The sequence below is a fragment of the Prinia subflava genome, chromosome Z (genome assembly GCF_021018805.1).
Source record: "Prinia subflava isolate CZ2003 ecotype Zambia chromosome Z, Cam_Psub_1.2, whole genome shotgun sequence".
Lineage (NCBI taxonomy): Eukaryota > Metazoa > Chordata > Aves > Passeriformes > Cisticolidae > Prinia > Prinia subflava.
The window spans coordinates 84,764,628-84,787,639 of NC_086283.1; the positions used below are offsets into that span (position 1 = coordinate 84,764,628).

Here is a 23,012-nt window from a genome sequence, read left to right on the forward strand (position 1 = left end):
GTGGTCTAGTCCCAACCTTGTGACCTTACAGGACTCTCTTACTAGTTTTTATCCTTAATCCTTTTCTATCCTCATCTTTTTACTATCCACAGCCTATACATAAATAATTTTTGGTTGGTTTTAGTTTTAGGTTGATTGATTTCAGGTTCTAGTCCAATCTTTCCAGTGTGTGCTTTAACCATCAAATAGAATGAAACTTGCTGATGAACTTTGTTGCACCTTCACTTAAATATTAAACCTGACTTGGCCACCACCTTTACTGGTGAGTCTTTAAACAATTTAAAATACTCATTTGCAACTGCAAACTCGTAATAGTGAGTATTTTTCTCACAACACTAAGCTACAGATTTATAATGAGACAGCTCAATATAAAAGGTATACTGTGTATGTAAACACAAGTTACAGATGCTTACATAAATACATATGCACATAAAAATAGATGTATTCACTAAAATTTATTCTGAAATATTGAAAACATTTACACATGCGACCTATCAAGGTTAAAAAAATCCCACTATGATGCAAATAAACATCTGCCTTTATAATCACATCATCTGCTCCCAAAATTTATTGGTATGTGCACAAAAAAGCCCATATTCTTGAGAGAGTTCATTAACTTTCTATTACAGAAAAGTAAACAAAAAGCAACCAAGAAAAAACATACCAAAATGATGTAAAACCATGTCTATTTATAATAATATTTAATTTAGCACTTCATCTAAAAACATTCAAAGGAAATGAAGAAACTAAGGTATATATGAAAAGTAATTTAACAGCAAAAGCATAGGTAAAATTTTTATAAGGGAGAAGTACTCTTACAGGCTGACCAGAATAGGATCAAAGTGAGAAATCGGTAATACATAAAAAGTGACAGGAGAGCACTAGACTGATGATTCTCTTATAGTTTAACTTCTTTTATGAAAATATCTTTGTCGTGGTTGCGGGGGGAGGTGAATTTTTCCAGGGGGAGGTGGGTAGGCTAATCAGTGATTAGCTTTTCTGCTGGCACCTAGATTGGTCACTCAGAGGTTTGGACACGCCTCTGAGGACACAAAGAGTTAAAAGCAGGACCCCAAGGGGGTTCGGTCTCTTTTTAGATCCCGGTTTCAGCAGAGAGAAGTCTCAGGTCTCCTTCCCCTGCCCAGCCACCAGGCTGGGTGGGGGAGGGGAAACACGTGGTCGGGCTCAGGTAAGCCGGAGCCCCCGGGGGGAGAAGAGAAGGGACAGGACTGGAACTGAGCTGCCCCGTCCAGGATGGAGGGGTGGAAAACTGTGGAAGTGCCTTCTGTGTGTGCTCACCCCCCTTCCCCCTCAAACTCCGGGAGAAGGTGCCCAGCCACATGGGAGTTGCCCAGCCTGGGAGTGCCTGAGCCTGCACCCTGCTGGGAGATAGAAACTGTTAACCCTTGCTTGGCAGAAAGAAACTTTTCTTAGACATTGATTCTCATGACTGGTGGTTTCAGAGGAGAGAGGGAAGCAGCCTGGGACCGAGATGATAAAGCACGATTGGAAGGAACCTGATGGGCAAAGAATGAGAGGAGTAGCTTTCTGAGCTAGACTTTTCTTGCATAATGTCAGCCATGGACTGAACTTGAGTCTCTTTTTGAACATAAACTGCATTTTGGGTGGATACAGCTGCCCCTGCTTTTGCTACAGTGACTGGCACCTGAAGAGTGGAGCGAGCAGAGAAGAGAGGGGGAGGGTGAGGTGGTGCCCTCTGCCCTCAGGGCAGACCTGCTCCTGGAACCTCGGCCCCTGGGGAAAGATGGGGAGAGCTCGGCATGCAAGTATCCTTAAAAAGCTCTGTATGTAGCCTTAGACTATGGACAGCGGTGAGAGCGCTGGACATAGGAAAAAGAGAGTGTCACCCTGGCAGACTTCTCCGGGCGGTGCCATGGGTGACATGGGAACACATAAGGAGTAGACCTGTGTTTTCTGAAGAACAGTCTGTGATGCGAGAGAGACTCCTCTCTCCCTTGCTGAATTGAAGATTGGTTTTTTTTGAGTGGTGATTGTTTGATCTAAAACCCAAAGGTTTGGTCTGTGCAGAGTAATGTGCGGGGGGTGGAAACTGGGAGAAGAGATGTTCTGAGAAGTTTTTATTTCTGTCTCTGTGTGTGTTTAAGAGTTTTTCTGTCTCTGTTCTTATGTAATGTAATAAAGTTTTGGGTGTTTTTTGTTTTCAAGATTTAAGCCTGCTCTGCTCTGTTCCTGATCACATCCCACAGTAGTTGTTAGGGAAAAAACATATATTCATGGGTGCATTAACATCTGGCCAGTGCCAACCCATGACAATCTTACAGTCTAACTTAAAATTAAAAAAGAAGATGGTAACACCATATCCACTTCCAATGTTGTAAAACAATTCAGCTGTAGGGGGTTGGAACTAGATGGCGTTTTAGGCCCCTTCCACCCCAAACCATTCTATGGTGCTATGAAGTTGTAACACACTTGTAAACTTAAGACCAATTGAAAAGGCTGCTGGGCAAGATCAAAAAAGCAGCATAGTTTAGGCAACAACAAATATTTGATCTCTGTCTGCTACAACTACTAGTTTAAGATGTTGTGATTTCAGAGATTGCCTCTCAGTTAAAAAATAGACTACACCCTATTTTTGTAGGGACAATAAAATAAATGGATAGCTCAGTATGTAGCTGTGCATAGCACACTGGGAATTAGTCCCAACTTGCATCAGCTAATGAGCTTCTACCAAATAAAACATGCTAAAAGTCAAATGCTAAACTAAGAAAGAAACAACAAATCGGAAAATACGGTTTAACGTTCACCTCACACATGTTCTCAGGCATCAGCATCTTCTGTATTTAACTCCTATCATAAATGGATTTCTGAGTCATGGCAATGCAATAAAGAGTCATTACTAGCAATAACTATAAATTACAACATATAATTTTCTACTTCATTTAAACATATAATCTGCCTATACAAGAAAGGACCACACCTGTCACAAATGAGATCCAGCATATTGATCACATTGTCAAGTCAGACTAGTTCCTAGTGATTTAGCCACTGTCATTTTGTTGCAAGGACTGTTTTGTGTCACTGCATTTGATTTTATTTTCTTTAAAAAAAGAGCATGAAATGGAATAAATAATGAACAAGCTCCCAAATCAGGGGGAAAAAGCCCCATAATCCAAAAAGACAGAATTTCATATTATACACAATTCTAAATTATAAATTTAAAAAATAGTAAATTGTATAAGAAAAGAAATAAAACTGTTCACATATTCAAACAAGAATTCCCAAGTTTACAACTTGACTGAAAGCAAATTTTCACATTGAGTGTTACAGCACTGCTGCCAAAATATTAGAAGAAAATAGAAATGCTTTTAAATATATTATACTGTTTCTCATCAATTACTATATATCTGTTCTGTGCAGGAGCCATAACAGTATAAACAAGTATATTACTGGAGCATGAAAAACAAGGTCACTTTAAGCCTGTAAGTCTGTGTGACTGGAATATGGATATAGCAAATATGGTCATTTTTCCATTAAAATAATTCATCACTAAATCCTTTCTTAGATTTTTAGGTTACTGACATTTTAAGGACTGAGCAAGGAAATGTATCAGTGTTCTCCAGCTAAACAAATAGAACTCACTTAATTTAATTCTCTTTTCTCTCTCAAAACATTTTATTTTTTTATTGCTTATGAACGGACTCTGAACTAAAAGGCCTGTGCTTCATCTATTATTTTACTGATTTTCTTTCCACAGAGCTTCACACCTAAGATTCTAGAAAAAATGGTGATTCTTTTCCCAAGGATATTTAATCAGAACCTCTTGCTCCAATTTGTTCATGTTCAGAGTTACTAGTCATTGCTGACATTCTCTGGGAAAGTGGTGTTCCTATTCCATGAGTTACGTCCTATCCGGAAAAACTGCTTTAATGAGAATTGCTTCATTAATGGTTGTGTAATCTCTATCTTGAAGTAATGATTTTATCTTATTGCTTTACATACTTGATGGCTCAAAGGTGTTGAAACGTTTCCAAGCTTTCATTGTGCCAGCAATACATGTTTCTGTGCCAGAATGAATGTGTTGCATATTACATAATGAAAGTGCTTATCATAGTTTTTGAGAACATTGTGATAAATCCAGGTCCAGTAAGCAGAGTGCTAGCAAATTTCTGTTTATCTTAACAAAATTGTAACTGTGATGTACCTGCATTTTTAACCTGTCTGTAATGTCAATACTTCACAAAATCATAAGCATGGCATTTTAGGACCTTAGGCTTAACTTCTTTGATCACCAAGTTAAATATTACACATTTTTTAGTTGTAAATAATTTTTTAGTTGTAAATATTTTTTCTGGCTTTTGCAGATCAGCATATTGTTAAAGAGCTGCTGATAGGATTTGTTAGACTCTATAACTGTAGGGCAGAATTATTTCTACTAAACTCACACATCGTCTTCTTTCTTTTGTGGAGGTATTCCATATATTTAGATTAGGACTTTTACTTACATTGCCAAGATCTGATCAAAAACTCATACATCACAAAATCATCAGGATTGGAAGAGACCTTCAAGATTATCCAGTCAAACTGTCAACAGGACAACACCATTATCACCCCAAGTACCACATACAGGCACCTCTAATACAAAAACCTTGTGAAAAAATGAATTAGTTTTACAGACTGATTAACATATGTAAGAATTTTTGGTCTTCTAGTATTTCTGAGATATGAAATACATATGAAAAGGAATGGAATCTCAACTGAGTAAAGCCGAAAAAAATAGTCCTCTCTTCAGTGAGGAAATAGAAAACTTAGAAAGATGAGGGATAGCAGAAAGAAATGTGAAGGACAATAAGCAGATCTTGCATAAGAGAAAATAAAAGCTGATAGAAATAAAGCTAGTATGCTTCCTGAGTACTGACAAGCTCACAGGAACAGCTGTCAGTAAGAATTTTAGTAGTATCAGTTGAGTAAGGAGGAGGAAGACAGGATCATAACAGAAAGCAAAGGCTGGAGAAATATTAGTAAGTTTCAGCTAGGGTCTGAAATGGACTTCTGTAAGAATCAGGGTTTTCTAATATTTTTTGAGTTTTGTGGTTTTGCTCTTTCACACTACAGAGTTTGAATTAATACTCCATTTATTTTTGAAACACTATTCCAGAGAACTACAATTACAGTATTAAAAATGTAAACAGACTGTAATGTGGAATACACACTACACCTGATTATCTAAAACATAAGGATAAATAAGACTTGCAAAAGGAATAATATTGCATAGTATCTACAGTTGTCTTAAGAACATCTTGACTCATACAAGGACAATGCATGCAAAAGAAGAAATTAAATTATTTAGATTTTTGCTCTCTCACTCTCTGTTTCTCCTTTTTAATGCTTATGCTTCAACTCTGGAAAGAGCTTAGAAACTGAGGCAAGTCTTTCAACTACATGAAAATAGTCCAGAGTCCATATGGTGACAAGACATCAGCCAGATAGGGTCAGCATCACATTGAGGATGACAACAACAACAACTGTAATTTTCTCATCAGGATAACTGGGAAGCAGTAGTGTCTTGTAATAGGATTAACTTTCAAAAAAGTAAAATATGGATCACTGTTACAAGTCAGCAGAATTTCTAAACAGCTTGAAGGTTATAGCCACTACACCTTAGCCCAGACTGTTACAAAGTGAGTGGACAAGCGAACTCTCAACAAATTAACAGAATTCTGTAAGAATTTTTCCTAAGCATTATCATTCATCTTATGTCTTTGTCATATGTATTTTACATATGTATTTGGATTAAAACCAAAATGTCCCTCAACTCCAAGCTGTTTTCTCCTTTAAATAACAAATATCTCCAAATACCTCTTGCTAAACAAAACTGTAATTACAATTAACTAACTCCTTTTACAGATTTGACATCTCCATTATTTAGTTATTATGTAATTTATTCTTCCATTATTTGCCCTAAATTTCCTGTAGTTTATCTCCTTGCAAAACATGCGGTTTTTTCTGCTTGTTAAATACCACATTACAATTTCTGGCATCATAAACCACAGCTGAATCACACCTGCATACTCTGAACAGTCTAAGGGATCCTCCCTGACAATAAAGTGTTCTTCACTGATGAGGATATGTTCATCATAAAGAAAACAAATGCTATAAAGATAAATGGAAAAAACTAACCATACTTAAAAGTTTCTGTTGTATAATTCAGACATAGAGTATAATAAATTATAAGGCTGAACAAAACAAGAAGTTACAATTACTGGAAAATGATACTAAGAGATGCTGTTCTACATGCTGACGTTATACACAGGATGGTAGTACCTACTTTAATCTTAGAAAAAAGCTGGAAGTAGCAGCTCAGAAAAACAGAAGTGAAGGGGACAATAGAAACAAATTATCTAAGTGTCAAAAACTCTCACGAGGAATGCAATGTTACTTCCTGTATTTCAAGAGAAGTAAGCTAGAGATATTTAATAAAAATGCTATAGTCATTCTCTTCTTTTTGTACAAACAAATCAAAATGATACACAGCACTGGACAACAGAAAAGAGAACAGAGTATGTCAGTCAGAAGGGACCCAGAAAATGTTTAAAAAAGTTGTATTTCTGTAGTTATTTAAATTTCAACAATATCATGATGAAAGAAAAACATCATTAAAGCAGTGAATCATATCTAATATTAAGGGGAAAATAATTATTTTATTTTCTATTGTAATAAGTAACTTTACAGGAAAGAAACTACAGTGCAGTAGTAAGAAAGCAATCACTATTTCTTCTTTTTTTGTTTATTTATCATTTGAAACACTGAGCACTGTGCTTGCAGAAGAGCTTTCAAAATCACTGTATGTTTTCAAAGAAATATTCAAAAGCATATACACATGTGCCTGCACACCCACACACAATCTATACTTAATTTTTGTTACAAATCTTCATTTATTTGTATTTTCATTATATTTGCTATTCTACATCTGGTTCTTCTCTTACAATGGAACCCAAACTGTTAAAAACAGTCATTAAAAAGGATTGCTGAAGAGAGGTTCCCTAGGCAGCTAATTACAAGTGGCAGCTGTGTAACTCTATAAACAGAATTATGTGCATCTTAGGTTCCATGTGTCATATTATGCAGTATACAATCAAATTTTATTGACAGAACCTATATAAAAATATAGAAATAATTTGACACTGTTATCAGTTGTAAAATCTATCAAATAAACTTATTTCTTGTTTCAAAATTAGAACCATTTTTCTGTGCTTTACTTGGCCCATTTAACCAACATCATGCATTAATCTGTTTAAAAAATAATTCAAACCAAAGTACAGAATTTAATTGATTTAAAATAAGTTTTGTTATGCTTCTCTTTTACAGCTTTGAACCTTTTCATATTCCAAGTACAATGATAAAGAATTATATGCTCATAGAAAACAAAAATGTACACCTAAATCTTGGAAAGACACTTTCCTCAACACGAAGGACCAGGGCTATTCTGCTCCAGTAAGATTCTCCTGATTTGTGCAGCATGTATTGATCATGTATCTGCAGCAGGTAACAGCTTTAATGAAAGAAATTTATGCTGGTATCCAATACTAAACTGACCAAAAGATGGATTAAATTGACTTCACTTACATGTCTTATAAATTACCATACAAGAGAATTCTTGCCACAGAAAATACGACTATTTTAATTTTTAAAACTGAAAAGAAAGAAGAATTTATTACATTATTATGAAAAGCAAGAATTCTACTCAAGGCTATAGTAAATTTTGAAATCCTCTACTGAACAGAATTACAAAGAAAAAAGAAATTCTACTAGCAACTTATTAGTGTTTGTATATGAAAACATCTAATAGCAGTAGGTACCCACTATTATATCTGCAGCTGAAATAGCTGTTTCGAATAGTGCAGCTTGAGCATCTGTATCTGTTATTGCCAAAGAGAAGTAAGAAAAGTAAGTATGGTGAGATGTAAAAAAGACAAAGGGCAGAATGAGCTTTATTGTCAGTAACTATCACTGAAAAGAACAGAGTCACCTGTTTACTGACAATGAAGACTGGTCTACCTGAGTATATGCTCAGATTAAGGGTACTTCAAATTCAGTAAGGTTTCCAGTAGAGGCTGGAAGGAACGAGTGCATTCCGACTATTGTTAATGATTCCTTCTGACAAATGCTGCTCCTCTGCTGCTAAAAAAGAACTTGTAATTGATGCAATTTCTTTGGGAGCACTCATTCTGCATAAAAAGATAAACACACTGACAACTAGCTGATTCTAAGGTGAAAAAACAGCCTCTGAAACCCAAGGGCAAAGCAAGATGTGATAGACTTCAAATATAAATTGCATACAATGAGTTCAAACTTACTGCATACATTTGAAATAAGGCACAACCTACATATGAACATGGACATAATTATGCAAATTTTAAGGTACATAATCAATGGTTTTCTAAGGTATTTAGCAAGCACATATTCTTTCCAGTCATAATGATGCCTTGGGAAGGCTGACCTGAAACAGAGGCTGGACAGAGCTAGAGAATAAAGTAGGTATTTATTGAAAGGCCTCCAGCATTCAACTTGGGCAGGACAAGAGCCTGGCCAGGGCTACACCCAGGGTGGACTAAGAATGGTCACAAAATGGACGACCGGTCATGAGATTTTACATTTTTTAAAGTTTTGGTCTATTTGCATATTGGGGTTTAATTGTCCAATTACAGCTTCAGGATGTGAGGTCTCACCCTTCTTGTTTCTCCCTTCAGTCCACTGTTGTTTATGCTTTTGGGCCTGAAAGTTGTCCTTGGTCTTCAGCAGGAGGATTTGTTTTGTCTACCTACTCTGTGAAGAGAGCTCACTGGCACTTAATATGAGGCTCATATTGAGAACTACATCCCTAGGCAGTAAAGAATCTGAAAATATGAAAGCTAAAGCTTAACGCATCAATAAGGTTTTTAAAGCTGGTGTATTCACCAACTGTTTTTGTGTATGCATGAGAGCCCAACCATGATTTTCTTCAGTTTTAATTTCAAATCTCATTCATACAACATTTCTCTGGGATGAAGCAGGACATCTATCATCCCTCAGAGGAAGGAATTTCAAAACTGTAAACTGCAAAGACATTGATCTGTCCAGATGGCAACTGCCAACCATCCATATGCCAAAGAGCTTACAAAGTACCTGCAGGAAAGGTACTGAAGGGGTTTTGGGCCTACCACTCTCCACATGACTCCAATGGACAAAAGGGATAAATTTTTGCTATTGAACCTGAAGAACAATTCTAACAGTTTCTATCATCACTCTGGAGGATGAAAAGAAAATGGTGCTACTTTAGAAATCAGACACAACACATAATTCAGAATGTGCGCAAATTACTTTCAAAACAAAATGCATGTATAAGCCTTGGCAGGACAGAAGGATTGGGGCAGTAGATGAAAAGGAGAAGAAAGACACATCATCAGATGTGAAGACCTGAGGAATATGAAGTAGGAAATAAGCAGAAATATATGGCTAAGAATAATTCCAGTTGCAGGAGAGAGTAAGAATCAACACAGCAAAAAGCTGGAAATGGGAGTGAGACAGCTGGAGAAAATCAGAGGCAGAATAGCACACTGTTTTAGAGGCTTACTACTGGTTTAATGACATAATTTTCTACACTGTTTCATAATTTGAAGTGATCTATCAATAACAGTAAGGCTGTCAATACTTCATCACACAAGTTGCTAAATTTCTGTCATTTGTTTAAAATGCTTATCTGTGCCACAACTCAAAACATGAACAATTGGATGGCTTTTTTCATCTTTCACTAGGGCCTGTGTTCTGTCATTCTATATTAAATTAAACTTTTTAACAAAATTTGGCTTATTTTAAGGCAGACTGTTTATTTCTGTCTAAATCTTCCAGTCAGAGCACATGTAATCAAATAAGAAGCTGCTTATGAATAATTCAAAGTTTTGTTAAAATTGTATTTCCATAGCCATTAGGCAGAAGCACAATACTATCTCTGTCATTATCAGCAACTCCTACACTCAAGAACAAAAGAAAACATCTACTGGAATCAGCCTGAGAGCAAAATTATATTGGCATAACAGGAACTTGAGAGAAATAAGCAACTTGAAAGCTAAATCATTATTGTAGAAAAGAAGTTATATTCTGTGAACTAACATTATCGTGCCATAATGTACCATTATTTTTTTATTAAAAGAAGTAACTGGGCATGTTAGCCTATAGTGTCTCCTTTGTCCAGCTACATCAACATCACTCTGATTTTAACTATTTCCATCATCAGTTTTACCCTGATAAGCTAAATACTGTGGATAAGAGAACAATGTTGAAAACCTGATGTTTTACCAGGAATATTTCCAATGTAGAGCATGCTTGACCAATGTTCCCTTTCAACACAACAAAAAAGAACTATCCAAGGCTTTTAAGTGCTGGCATTTGTCCCTGGAATGCTAGCCAAATTCCAGATCACTTGGTTACATTATGCTTACTTAAAGTCCTTCTCTACTCCAAAACCAGACACACAATTCTTATTTTTATACTCTAAAAACGTAACTGAAGAGAATTATTAGTACACAATAGCCATACTATTTCTGAAAGAAAAAACAGTTGCATTTCAGTAACCTCCAAGAGGATTCTAGTTACATTGCACACATTCTTTAATAATGCTAGACAAAAACCACAGTAAAAGAATGTAAGACAAATGTGCCCAGTTAATGAGCATTTATTGAATAACAGAGATAAAATAATAGCTGATGAGGCCTTGAGAGTATTAAGTACTACTCAAAATATTTCAGACCATTGTTTATAAAGCAATCCATCCATAAAATTATATACTTACAATTCATATCCACCTAGAAAAATCTGATTTATTACTGGCTTTTTTACCTTACAGAAACACTATGCCAGAAAATGAATTAAACTGTGCATGACAAAAATGAACCAGCTGAACTTTACTTACTACTTCACTACCTTCTTTTTTTCTAAAAAAAAGCCATCTGGAGAGAGTTGTCATTCATCTACACCAAGCATACAACTATTCTATACATAAAAGAATGACTACAAGAAAAATGTTCACATAATTTTAGTTCTGACTGTATTGTGACACAGACATGAGTAGATATTGTAATTACTGGGGTTGACTAAAACCATCTTCTGACAGTATGTTTTACATACAATTTCCTAAGGCAGAGAAACAGTGACTCAGAATTTCAAGACTCTGCTTAAGCCGTAGAACTAAGACAATTTGTGTTGCCTTGATCCTCTTTGTTCCATCTCAAATGGAACCCTCTTCTTGGCTAGCTACCTGTACCAGACACATTCGTCAATGAATCTTTGTTCAATTCCAGTCTCTAACCATCAGCTTTTTTTAACCCTTGCTAACTGCTTTCCCAACTAAACTCCTATTGTTCCACCAAGGAAGCATGGAATCCTCAACCCAAAATGCCCAACTTTCTGATAGAGAAAAAAACCATAAAGGAAAGAAAGTGGTTATAAAAAAACCCTATTAATAACTAAACTAAAATAACTAATAATAATTATTAAGATAACTAATAATAACTACTAAGAAGAAGCAGATGCTTAGAAATGAGTAATGAAATTCAGTGAAACCACAGCAATTGTCCAAAATAAAAATGTCCTTAATTCCTCATTTAGTTTTGCACACTTGTTTAAAGATGTATCAACATGGCAGTCTCTTACTCCTCATGTAATTTACTGTGTCCTTAAGACATGTATGTACTCATTATTCAGAAAGGTTTTAATGAGCTTACTGCTTCCTTTCATTTTGCTTATGTGATTATTTAATCTGTCAGGCAGTTTGTTTTTTTCTTTTCATCATTTACACTCACCTTTTACTGTTCTGATGCTTTATTTTTCTGTTTTGATGCTTGCAATGCTTTAGAAGCATTGTCTACCTTAAAGCTGCAAAATCTCACCAAAAACCTTCAGTCAAAATCAGTGGTTGCTTTTTAAGAAAACAACCAAACTAACAAGCAAAAACCAAATCAACCTTTCTCTGCCTTGGTAAGTCTTGAAACAGTCTCACAAATTAAGCCAAACGGCATCGATATTTGAAATGTTATTCCATATCCTATTTCTCCCTCTGCCATAGTGGATTGTAAGTGCTTCCAAGCATATCACACTGGAGATAATGAGTTCTTGCTTGAACCTTAAAAATCCTTCAGTCCTAGATTTAAACGTGCAGTTGCTAAAACTGAACTAAATGGAACCGCATTGTCTCAGATACAGCCAGCAAGTTACGGATTTAGCTTAAGAAGATTAAATTATCTTCTTCCTTAATTGGTTATCAGTACAAAAAAGAATCACAACAGTCAGCCAGAGAACTCCACTTGTTGCTCATACTGGAAGCACTTTTCCCTGTCTCTTAAAAGCACCAAAACTTCTCTGCACTGCTCTTGCTTTAATCTTGCCCAGTAATTTACTGAGATTTATTCAAACTGAAACTACATACTAATAAACTATTTTGCAGTACAGAAAACAATGTACCCAGTCACAAAACTTTCCTGCACACAGCATACCTGTAACTTTCCAAACCTCATTATATATTCTTATCAGTATTGAACACACATCAAAAATATAAACAGATTGTTTAAACAGCAAATGCAGATCTTGCATTTGTATTGTATGTAGCCCCTTTAGTATTGCAAAGTGTTAGTTCTGCCAACTACTTGAAGTGGAGGACTTTATTTTGCAGGACTGGTACAGCAGACTCGCACCCTAGAGCTCTTTGTGTAGATAATGAAAACATCAGAATATGCCATAGGAACCACAGTTCTTCAGTGATACAACCCCCAAAACCAAGATTGAGAAATTGAGAGAAAAAAAAAGATGGGCAGAAAATGTTAATATACAAGGCACCTATTATACAATTATTGGAAGCAAGATAGCACTTGAAGCATCAGTTCAACCTGGAAGTCAGATGACTAATGTTCTTGTTTAAAAATAACAGAACAGCTAGAGAGCTTAAAAAAAAAAAAAAGCAGAGGATGCAATCTCAAAATACACAAAATAATGCAATTCTTTGCATAATGAAGAGTAATCTATTTTTTTCACACAAAGCCAAGTTAAGTTATGGAATTCCTTACCAAAAACTGCTGTCAATATTAAACATTACAGAAATTCAGAACTGCATTTTTTCATGGAAGGAACAGTTAACTGTATTAGCTTATGTCAATGCATAAAGTCCTTCACCACATTCAAATGTGGCAGGGAGAATATTCTAAATGGCAATGGATTATACACCAACAGATCTTAGTATATGATTTTGCCCCATTTCTTCCCCAAAATCTTTTATTGATCACTGTTAGAGACAGGAGACCAGACTATATCTACATGGGGTGTGACTCAGTATAACTGTTGCCTCGTGGCAACAGAGAAAACCAAGTTATAAGTCATGACAAGCTTCCACAGTGCTGCTCTAAGCGCCAGAAGCAGCCGGGGAGCCGAGCAATGCACAAAGCAACCACCTGTGGAAATGTGGTAAGCGCAAACCTCAAGATCATGATTTTTTTGTTGAGAACTTAATCCTTTTCTGTCCTCAGTACTGACACGAGGACCCAGACGAGAGTGTATGTGAAGCACAAATAAATTCAAAACTAAGTTTTAAAGAGGACATGGTCATTCAATCATTGTCAGAGGGGATAAATACCCTGAGATCAGCTCAGCTCAGGTGGTTAGAGCATAGTGCTAATAACACCAAGGTTGCAGATTCAAACCCAGTATGATCTGTTTGCTGAAGAGTTGGACTTTATGATCCTTGTGGATCCAACTTCCAACACAGACTATTCGGTAAGTCTGTGATTCAAATAACACACAGTAAAATTATTAATAAACTAGGAGTGAACAGTGAAAAGAAGCCCTAGGAGAAGTGGGGACTATTTAGCCTCTTTGTAACTTCCCAGAAAAGAGAAAAAACAAGCAACTAATATAAACTGTAACATTATAAGTAAAAAAGAAAAAAAAAATTAAAAAGTACATTTATAAACTATCTCCTTGTTGATACAGGAAAAAGCAAATTTTGGTGCACAAAAGTAAACTCCTGAAGCCAGATACTCTTTAATTACTCTGTATCAGTGTACTGCCATTACTGTTGGTAGATCTTTACTCTACATGCAATTTAATTCGAGAATTCAGGTACTGCTTCATTTGACTTTTCTTAATCTTAGTTGTATTAAATTGCAATAATTCATTCCTCCTTCAGTTTATTATCTCGAACATTTAGAAATATTTTGATTGTCCTTTTGTGATGAAGTTTATTGATATTCATCTTTAAAACTGAATTTTTCCATTTTATTCTTTATGCATACCACTATTATGTTCATGTGTTGGGGGTTAGATTTGTTTCTTTCTTTAGAATTAACAGAACTTGTAGAATTAAGAACTTTTATAATTTAGCACTTAAAGAATTTTTTCCCATAAGTTGCTAAGAAACTGACTACTAAGTACTTATAGGTACTTAAGCAAAACAAACCAGACCAAAGGGGAGAAGTTGTAGCACCTAGAACACGCTATGTTCTTTTCACTGACAGCTCTTGTTGCATTGTAGGATTGAACCAGAAGTAGAAAGCAGCCATACAAAGCCCAACAAGTCAGGTCACACAAGCTACTGAAGGAAAAAGTGGATCAACTCAACTGGCTGAACTCAAAGCCATTCAATTGGCCCTAGACACTGATGAAAAAGAGAAATAGCCAAAGCGCTACATCTACATTAATTTGTGGATGGTAACCAATACTCTGTGGGGTGTGCTGCAAAGGTGGAAAAAGGCCAGCTGGCAGCATATAAGAAAAATCAATCTGGGCTGCTGATGAGTGGAAAGACATTGCCACTCAGGTAGAGAAGCTACCTGTAAAAGTCCACCATGTAGATGCCCACGTCCCCAAGAGTCGGGCTAATGAGGAGCACCAAAACAACGAGCAAGTAGATCAAGCCGCCAAGATAGAAGTGTCAAAGATAGACCTAGATTGGCAACACAAAGGAGAGTTGTTCCTAGCTCGATGAGCTCAAGACGCCTCAGGTCATCAGGGAAGAGATGCCACCTCTAAGTGGGCATGATACCAAGGGGTGGATCTCACCATGGACAGTATTTCTCACGTTATCTATGACTGTGAGACACGTGCTTTGATCAAGCAGGCCAAGCAGGTGAAGCCCCCCGTGAGTGGTTCAGTATAGTATGCTATAGTGAGCGGTATAGCTACAGTGAGGCCTGGCAGATTGACTACATCACCTTTCCCCAAACCTGACAAGGCAAGCGCTACGTGCTGACCATGGTGGAAACCACCACTGGATGGTTGGAAACCTACCCTGTGCCTCACGCTACTGCCAGGAACACCATCCTGGGCCTGGAAAAGCAAGTCCTGTGGAGACATGGCACCCTTGAGTGGACTGAGTCCAACAAGAAGACTCATTTCAAAAATAGCCTTATAACAACTTGGGCTAGAGAACATGGCATCCAGTGGGTGTACCATATTCCTTATCATGCACCAGCAGCTGAGGAAGTCAAACGGTGCAATGGCCTGCTTAAAAGCCACCTTGAAGGCACTGGGTGGGGGAACTTTCAAGAACTGGGAGATTAATTTAGCAAAGGCCACATGGTTAGTGAACACTCGAAGTTCCACCAACTGAGCAAGCCCTGCCCAATCTGAGCCCCTGAGAAGAAAAGATGGGAGATAGAGTTCAAGCAGTACATACGAGAGGTATACTAAGAAAACCTGTTTAGATTAATTCTGCATCCAGCAAAGACAATCCCATCTGTGGGGTTGTCTTTGCTCAGGGACCAGACACCTGGTGGGTGATGCAAAAACAGAGAGACCCAATGCATACCTCAAGGGGACCTTGTTTTAGAGTGAACTACCCATGTAACTATATCTGTATCTGTATCTACATGTATGTATGTATTTAATATATTGTAGTGCATGTATGTGTATAACATAAAAATTTAAATTCAGTGTGTCAGTATGTGAAAAAATTCAGGGTGGGTAATGTTGGGGTTAGATTTGTTTCTTTATTTACTTATAGAATTTTTTCCCATAAGTTGCTAAGAAACTGACTACTAGGTACTTATAGGTACTTAAGCAAAACAAACGAGACCAAAGGGGAGAAGTTGTAGCACCTAGCTACACTTTTTTAGGTCTCTGGGAGTTTCTCTCACAAGGCGGAGATAATGCGAGTTTTGGGGTGCAGGTAAAAAACAGGGCTGGAGGCAGTTTCTCACTCTTGCTCCCGGCATCAGAGAAAAGACAGCCAGGTTGTTGCTTGCTGCAAGAAGAGTTCACTGTCACCACCATGTCCAGTCCTGGGAAATCTACCATCATCTGTTCATGTGCTCCAGAATTCTGAGCTCGCCTCCTCCTGCCCTGCTGGGCCGGCCCTGTCCCACCACCGCCCCCTCTTCAGCGCTGCTCTGAGGCTTTCTGCTCCTCTGTGGCCCCGCACTGCCCTGCCCTGCCGGGACATCCCTGCCGTTCCATGCTTCTGATACATCTCATCCACCAGCCCGGGACTTTCCACCCTTCCAGCTTGGTGCTCTCAGAATCTGGCAGAGGTGCCGAGATCAAACTACCCTTGAGGTTCCTGGTTCTGTTTATTATTCATGCTGTAGTTGTTGTTGTTTGTTTGCCTTGTTATACACACTAGTAAAGAACTGTTATTCCTATCCCCATACCTCTGCCTGAAAGCCCCTGTAAGTTTCTAAATGATAATAATTTAGAGAGAGAGGGTTTAAATTCTCCATTCCACAGGAGGCCCTGCCCCTCCCTAGCAGACACCTGTCTTTCAAACTAACACATCATGTAGTTCAAAATTAATGTCTAAAAAAAGCTATAGGCTTGGTCACATCATTTTTTGTTCTTTGTATTTGCAGTTTCTTTCAGATAGGCAAAAGGAATAAAATGTAACAGATTATTCCTGAGACTTCAAATTCTGCTCAACAGGTTGCTGCCTGATGTCATCTATTATTTTGACTATTACAAATTCATCCTGTAAATAATCCTCTCCTCTTTCAAAGCAAGTCCACAATAAGATGCATGAAGTTTAAAATAAAGACAGAGTCTTAGGTGAAAAATTCATATGCATTCCACAACCCCATTATTCCTGACTAAAATCTACATGATTCGAAGTACAGAGTCCTGTGAACAATCAGTTTGGAATGCCCGGCAGCATTCGTAGCAGAGATGTCAAAAATTGAGAGCACAGGAAGTAAACAATGTTACTATTTAAAAACCTTATGTTTTCAGCAAGGGTAGAATGAGGGAGACACTTACGTTCTTTGTTTTCTGCAATTACTTTCCTTCAAATGGTCTCTGGACTCAACTTTCACAGTGCAGAACACAGACATCTTTCCAAGTTCTTAAATGCAGGGAAAGAATGAAGTAAAATTTGATTAATACATTATCCCATCACTTAGAATAAAGAAAGCTACATTAATTTTTTAAAACAGATTTAGATGAAACAGCAGTCCACTACTGAATTTAAACATGAAACTCTGCATCCTTCTCATAGTTATACCTTATGTAAGATTTTATTATGTCATCTCAACAGACAGAAAAACTCATGTTAATTTTAAACAAAATTAGGTGTTTGGAAATTCTGTGAATATGATCATGAACTTGAAGGAATATATTCCATTAAAAATCATAAACGTAAATACACAGGAAGTACTAGCCTTTAAAAGTCAGGGGTGATAGGGGAAGAAGTCAAATACTTAATATAAATCAATTCTGGTTTCCATACTTTAAATAACAAACTTCTCTTAATGACCACCTGCAGCAACACCTGTGTATCAACATAAACACATATACATTGATTTCTGGAGCTATGGGAAAAATCCCATGATGAAGCTAAAATATTTTTGGTCTTTCCTCCTTGACATACCAGGAAAATACTCTGGTGATAGATTCACTCACTACAGATACAACCACACAAATATTAAAATTTTGAACTTTTTTCTTCCCCTAAAGTGTGTGTATTTTTTTAAGTTAAGATCTGTGCAAAACTTTGAATTCTCAAAATAATATAAATATTAATTTAAACATCTAAAAACATCTACTAAAAGTACTTCCTCTCTCTTGAAGTTTTTTGTTATTTCACTCATTCATATGCCACTGACTCTACACTGATGTTTTCAAGATTTATAAACACCTGGTCAGTTATATATTTATATTCTTATTCTCAAGGATTTAATTCGATTTAAAGCACACCCTCGGTCAAAGCACACAGATTTAATCTGAGGAATTCTGTTTGTTCTCAAGGAACAGAATCTGTAACATTCCAAGTTAACTGTCACTTTTGAAAATTATCATTAGCTTGTCTGTCTGTCATTAGCCACTAGATCATTTTGTTCTTGCCCTATGTAGCAAAAATAATCCTTCGCAATTCCATATTGTGCTGGAAGGTACTTGAAAACTTGAGTAATTAAAACATCTTTTCCGATATTATTATTTTAAAAAAGCGGCCAATTTAAATACCCACTGTATGCAGTGCATTTTTCAGATGTAGCTCTCCTTCACTATGCTCTAGCGTTTAATTACTCACTTCAAGTAGGAGTACTGGAACCACGCATGGTTGTTCCGGTGTGATTCTAAAACAAAGACGACTCAATACAAACAAAAGCTGAGCAAAGCCTGTTTCTTGGAGCTCGCCCCACCGCGGGCGCGGCTCCCGCACCAGCAGCTGTCTGGCGCAGGCACGGCCGCTGCCGAGCCGCGCACCGACAGCCGTGCGGGCACTCCGCGTGTGCAGCGCGGGTCCGCACGGCACTGCTCCTCTCGGCACTCCTTCGCTCCCCCTCCCCCGTCCCACACGGGCCAGCACGGTGATAGTGTGCTCTTATGAAAACGGACTTGGGGAAATCACCCTGCAATAATTCCCTTTCTCCTGCCAGAAATTCGCTTTGCAGAATCACAAGAATCAATCAGGTTGGGAAAAGATCTTTGAGGTGATCGAGTGCAACGGTGAGCCAGCACCACCGTGGTCAACCAGACCATGGCACCAAGTGCCACATCCATTCTTTCCTGGAACGCCTCCACGGACGGTGATTCCACCACCTCCGTGGGCAGCCCATTCCAGTGTCTAATCATCCCTTCTGCGAAAAAAAGTCCTCCTGACTCCCCAGCCTTTCGGTCTCCGCCCTGCACCACCCCCACCAGCTCACGAGCGACCAAGGACCGCGCCGGGCTCGGGGAGGAACGGGGAAGCGGTTGTTTAAACAAACACACGTGGAAGGCGCAGCCGGGACGGCAGCTACGCGCCGGCACACCGCTACAGCTCCGAGGCAGCGGGCAAAGCGCACACCCACCGCGGCGGGTTCGGCCCGGCCCGGCCCGGCCCGGCCCACCCCAGCCCCGCCGCGCCGACCCCGCCTCAGCCCCCGCCCGCCCGCCCAGCGCCTCCCCCGGGGCCGCCCCGCCCCGCCGCGCGCTCACCTTGCTCCGCGCCCGGGGACACCCGCGCGCCCCCCCGCCCGCCGCGCCTGCGCGCCCGCGCCGCCGCGCGCCCCGCCCTCGCCGCGCAGGCACCGCCCGCGGTCGCTGGGGCAACGCGACGCGGAGCCGGGCGGCGGCGGCGGCCCTGGGCTTATCACACCATGTCCCAGATCCTGTGTGAGTGGCTCAACCGGGACGTGAAGCTCTCCCGGCGCATCGGTGAGTGTGGCGCCGTTGTGCGGAGACGGGCAGGGTCTGGCGGCGGGGGCAGCGGGGTCAGCGGGGTCAGGGTCGGGCTGTCGTGCCAGGGGTCCGCCGCGGCCACTCCCCTGACGGGCCCGCCCCCTTGCCGCGTCCACGTGCCTCCGGAGGTACATTTTTTAATCTTCGCGTGCAAGGCAGGGACCACAAAATTGTAGGTCCGCCAGAGCTGGGGGAGACCTTCAGTCCAACGACCAACGTCGACCTTCATCCAGTCCAACGACCCCCCTGTAACCCTTGAACCACTAAACCGCATCACCCAGCGCCAGATCCAGACACCTCTTGAACACCTCCAGGGATGGTGATTCCACCATCTTCCTGGACAACATATTGCAATGCCTGAAAATTTTCAAGCCGAAGTTAATTGTCCTCAAGGGGCAGGTTCTCTCAGGAGATGGAAGGTGCTCAAACTTAAACTGCTAATGAGGACTCTAGAGAATAAAAAATAGCTTAATATGTTTGGAAAGCAGTGCTTTGTTTTTAACGGCAGGTATTGTGCTGGCACTGGGAAAGCGTTTGTTCTGCAAGAAGAGAGCAAAACCCTCAGGAAAATTAGAGAGATGGGCAATCACCAACTGTATGAAGTTTAACAAGGTGCCAAATTCTGCATCTAGGATGGGGCAAACCTTGTGTGTATAGACTGGGGAAGGAGATGCTGCAGAGCAGGGCCACAGAAAGGGACCTGGGGCTCCTGGTCAGTGCTGAGTTGGACACGAGCCAGCAGTGCCCTGGCAGCCAGGAGGGCCAACCCTGTCCTGGGGCCATCAGGGACAGCAAGGCCAGCCGGGCAAGGGAGGGGATTGTCCCCTCTGCTCTGACCTGGGGCGGCCTCACCTCCAGTGCTGGGGGCAGGTTTGGGTGCCACAGTGTAATGAAGGCATTGAACTATTAGAGAGTGTCCAAAGGGGAGCAATGAGGATGGTGAAGGGTCTGGAGGGGCCGTGTGAGGAGTGGGTGAGGTCACTTGGTCTGTTCAGGCAGGACGAGACTGAGGAGACCTTACTGCAGTTACAACTCCATCATGAGGGGAAGAAGAGGGGCAGACACAGATCTCTGTAGTGACCACTGGCAGGACCCAAGGGAACTGACTTGTGTTGGGAACGTCCAAGTTGTACCAATGGAAGTTAATGTTGAATATTGGGAAAGGTTCTTCCCCAGAGGGTGGTTGGGGTCTGGAACAGGCTCCCCAGGGGAGTGGTCACAGCACCAGCCTGACAAAGCTAAAGCTTTTTGAAAATGCTCTTGGGCCAGTGGTGTGTGACTCCTGGGGTTTGATGTTGAAGGGCCAAGAGTTGGACTCAATTCTGATGGATCCCTTCCAGCTCAGCATAGTCTGTGATTCTGTGATTGTATGAAGAGGAGCAAATTAGAGCTAGCTTTTTTTTTTCATTTGCATTTTGTATGGAAAATTTAGTAATTATAGTTTATAGCTATTTTCACAATCTTAGTGACAGTTATGATGATGTTTACATTTTAAGACTGAAAATTAGAAATTACTGTGTAAAGCTGATGTTGCAAAATGACAGAAAGTATATCTATTTGTGATTTGAAAACTATTACTGCTAGATCAATCTCCTAAAATTTCTTTGATTAATTACTAAACTTTGGATTTAGTTTTTCTATAAACACAGTAACAAGTTTTATTAAAATTAACACCTGAATTATTTTAATTATTTTATTTTAAAAACTCCAAACAATCATAAAACCCGCAAACTTAGTTCCAGGATCATTTCCAGAAGAATTTTGTACTGGCTACCTCCTAGGAGAACTTCTGCACAAGTATGGTCTTCAGGATGACTTTCAACAGTTTTCACAGAACAGGTTAGTACATATGGATAAAATTTGGTCTCCAATAAAAAGAAACAAGTTTCTTACATAACGTAGACAAAATATGTATTTTCTTAGGTAGGATTTGCTAATGCAGTATAGAATTTATTGAGATTTAAAATATTTTTTGGTAATTCAAAAGCTCAATATGTTTGATGCATGAATTGATTTGGTATTTCCAGAGAAATCAATCACACTTCTTCAAGAAAATTATGCATTTCAATTGTAACTAAAAAGTACTAGGTTTGACTAAAGATTCAAAAAACTTTTCGAGGACGTCTGTAAGATTGGGAATAGTGGAAATCTTCCCATTATCTGTGTAGAGTAAGGAATACAGAGTTATATTGTGGTGGTGACCATAACATCTTCACTAAAGTGAAAATGGTGGAGAAACATATATGAGGCTCTGAGTGGAACTCTGGCAGAAGATCATATAAGAATCTATAAGTTTACAAGTAATCTGGTGTAATATCTATAATCAAGAAGAACTGTAAAATGAAAGCTTGAAAACTCTTGTGCAGATCTATGAGCTTTTATACATTGATGATGCAATTCATGATTTTGGGTTATGCTCTGTTTTGTGCACATGCACATCAAGGGTTCCAGGCTGTACAAAATCCTTCTTTTTCTTCTGAACCTCTGCTTTTATGTTCTCTGAACTTCTCATAAATTCACACCCTTTCCTATCCCAAGTCTCACCAAACTGTAGAAGAGCAGCTTGAGCAGAGCTATAAAGGCAGCCAACAAAAAACAGTTTCTCACAGCACTTTTTGAACTCTGTTTCTAGGACTTCTAGATCTCTTAGGAATTTTTGAGATCATTGGAAAACTCCAGGTAATTCTTAGAGTGCCTGCTGTTGCTGGGAAAAATAGCTTCAGGAGCCTTTTATTTCTTCTAGCTGGCTCTAGCACCTTCTAAAAAGTTTTCTCAATTCTTCCCAGTAAAAGGGTGCTTTGAGCTCTTGTCCAGGTGATTAGAGAGGTGCATTTAGAGAATATGCTCTTCAGTAAGTGCAAGAAGTGATTGGAAACTCTGCTGAGACACTTTAGGTGTGCTCAGCAAAGATGCATGATAGGGCATGATACCCAGTATCCCCTGGAACAACTGCTCAGAGTGTTGGAGGCCTCAGCCTGAATTTCTCTCCAGTGAAAGGAGTCAATTCTCCCTGTCTCAGACTGATGGGAGTGCCTTCATCAGGGGGAGGTAGTGGCTTTGGCTGCAGAGGTGTGTGCTCATGGAAGAGCTGTGTTATCAAGTCAAGCTGCTGCAGGACGAGGTCAGTACACTGGACCTTCTCTGAGACACTGCAGATACAGGAACCTGGACCCACAGCTGTGCTGAGGGAGAGGCAGGAAGAATTGTTGTGTTAGGAAAAGGAGGTGACTGGCAGCTAGTGACTTTGGTGAGGAAAAGGAAGGTGTTGGCTCCTCCTGCTGAACTGCAACTGCAGAAAAGGTTCATTGCCATAAGTAGCAGTGAGTGCTGGTGGCACTGTGTAACAAAACATCTGAGCAGGT

At 39.4% G+C, this 23,012-nt stretch overlaps 2 protein-coding genes across 3 annotated transcripts in view; one reads left to right on the forward strand and one right to left on the reverse strand.

Moving 5' to 3' along the window:
• Positions 1–19,444, reverse strand: part of PRLR (prolactin receptor) — a 156,742-nt gene extending 137,298 nt beyond the window's left edge. Inside the window, exons 1-2 of the mRNA XM_063422802.1 lie at positions 19,408–19,444; positions 17,248–17,332 (exon numbers count right to left, since the gene is read on the reverse strand). The gene's annotated coding sequence lies outside the window, so the exon portion shown is untranslated. The remainder of the gene's footprint in view (positions 1–17,247; positions 17,333–19,407) is intronic.
• Positions 19,445–19,498: 54 nt separating this feature from the next.
• SPEF2 (sperm flagellar 2) overlaps positions 19,499–23,012 on the forward strand; it is an 81,125-nt gene continuing 77,611 nt past the window's right edge. For both annotated transcript variants that reach the window (XM_063423989.1, XM_063423988.1), the window contains exons 1-2: positions 19,499–19,626; positions 21,387–21,489. In XM_063423989.1, the coding sequence (XP_063280059.1) occupies positions 19,569–19,626; positions 21,387–21,489 (161 nt within the window). In that variant the 5' untranslated portion in view covers positions 19,499–19,568. The remainder of the gene's footprint in view (positions 19,627–21,386; positions 21,490–23,012) is intronic.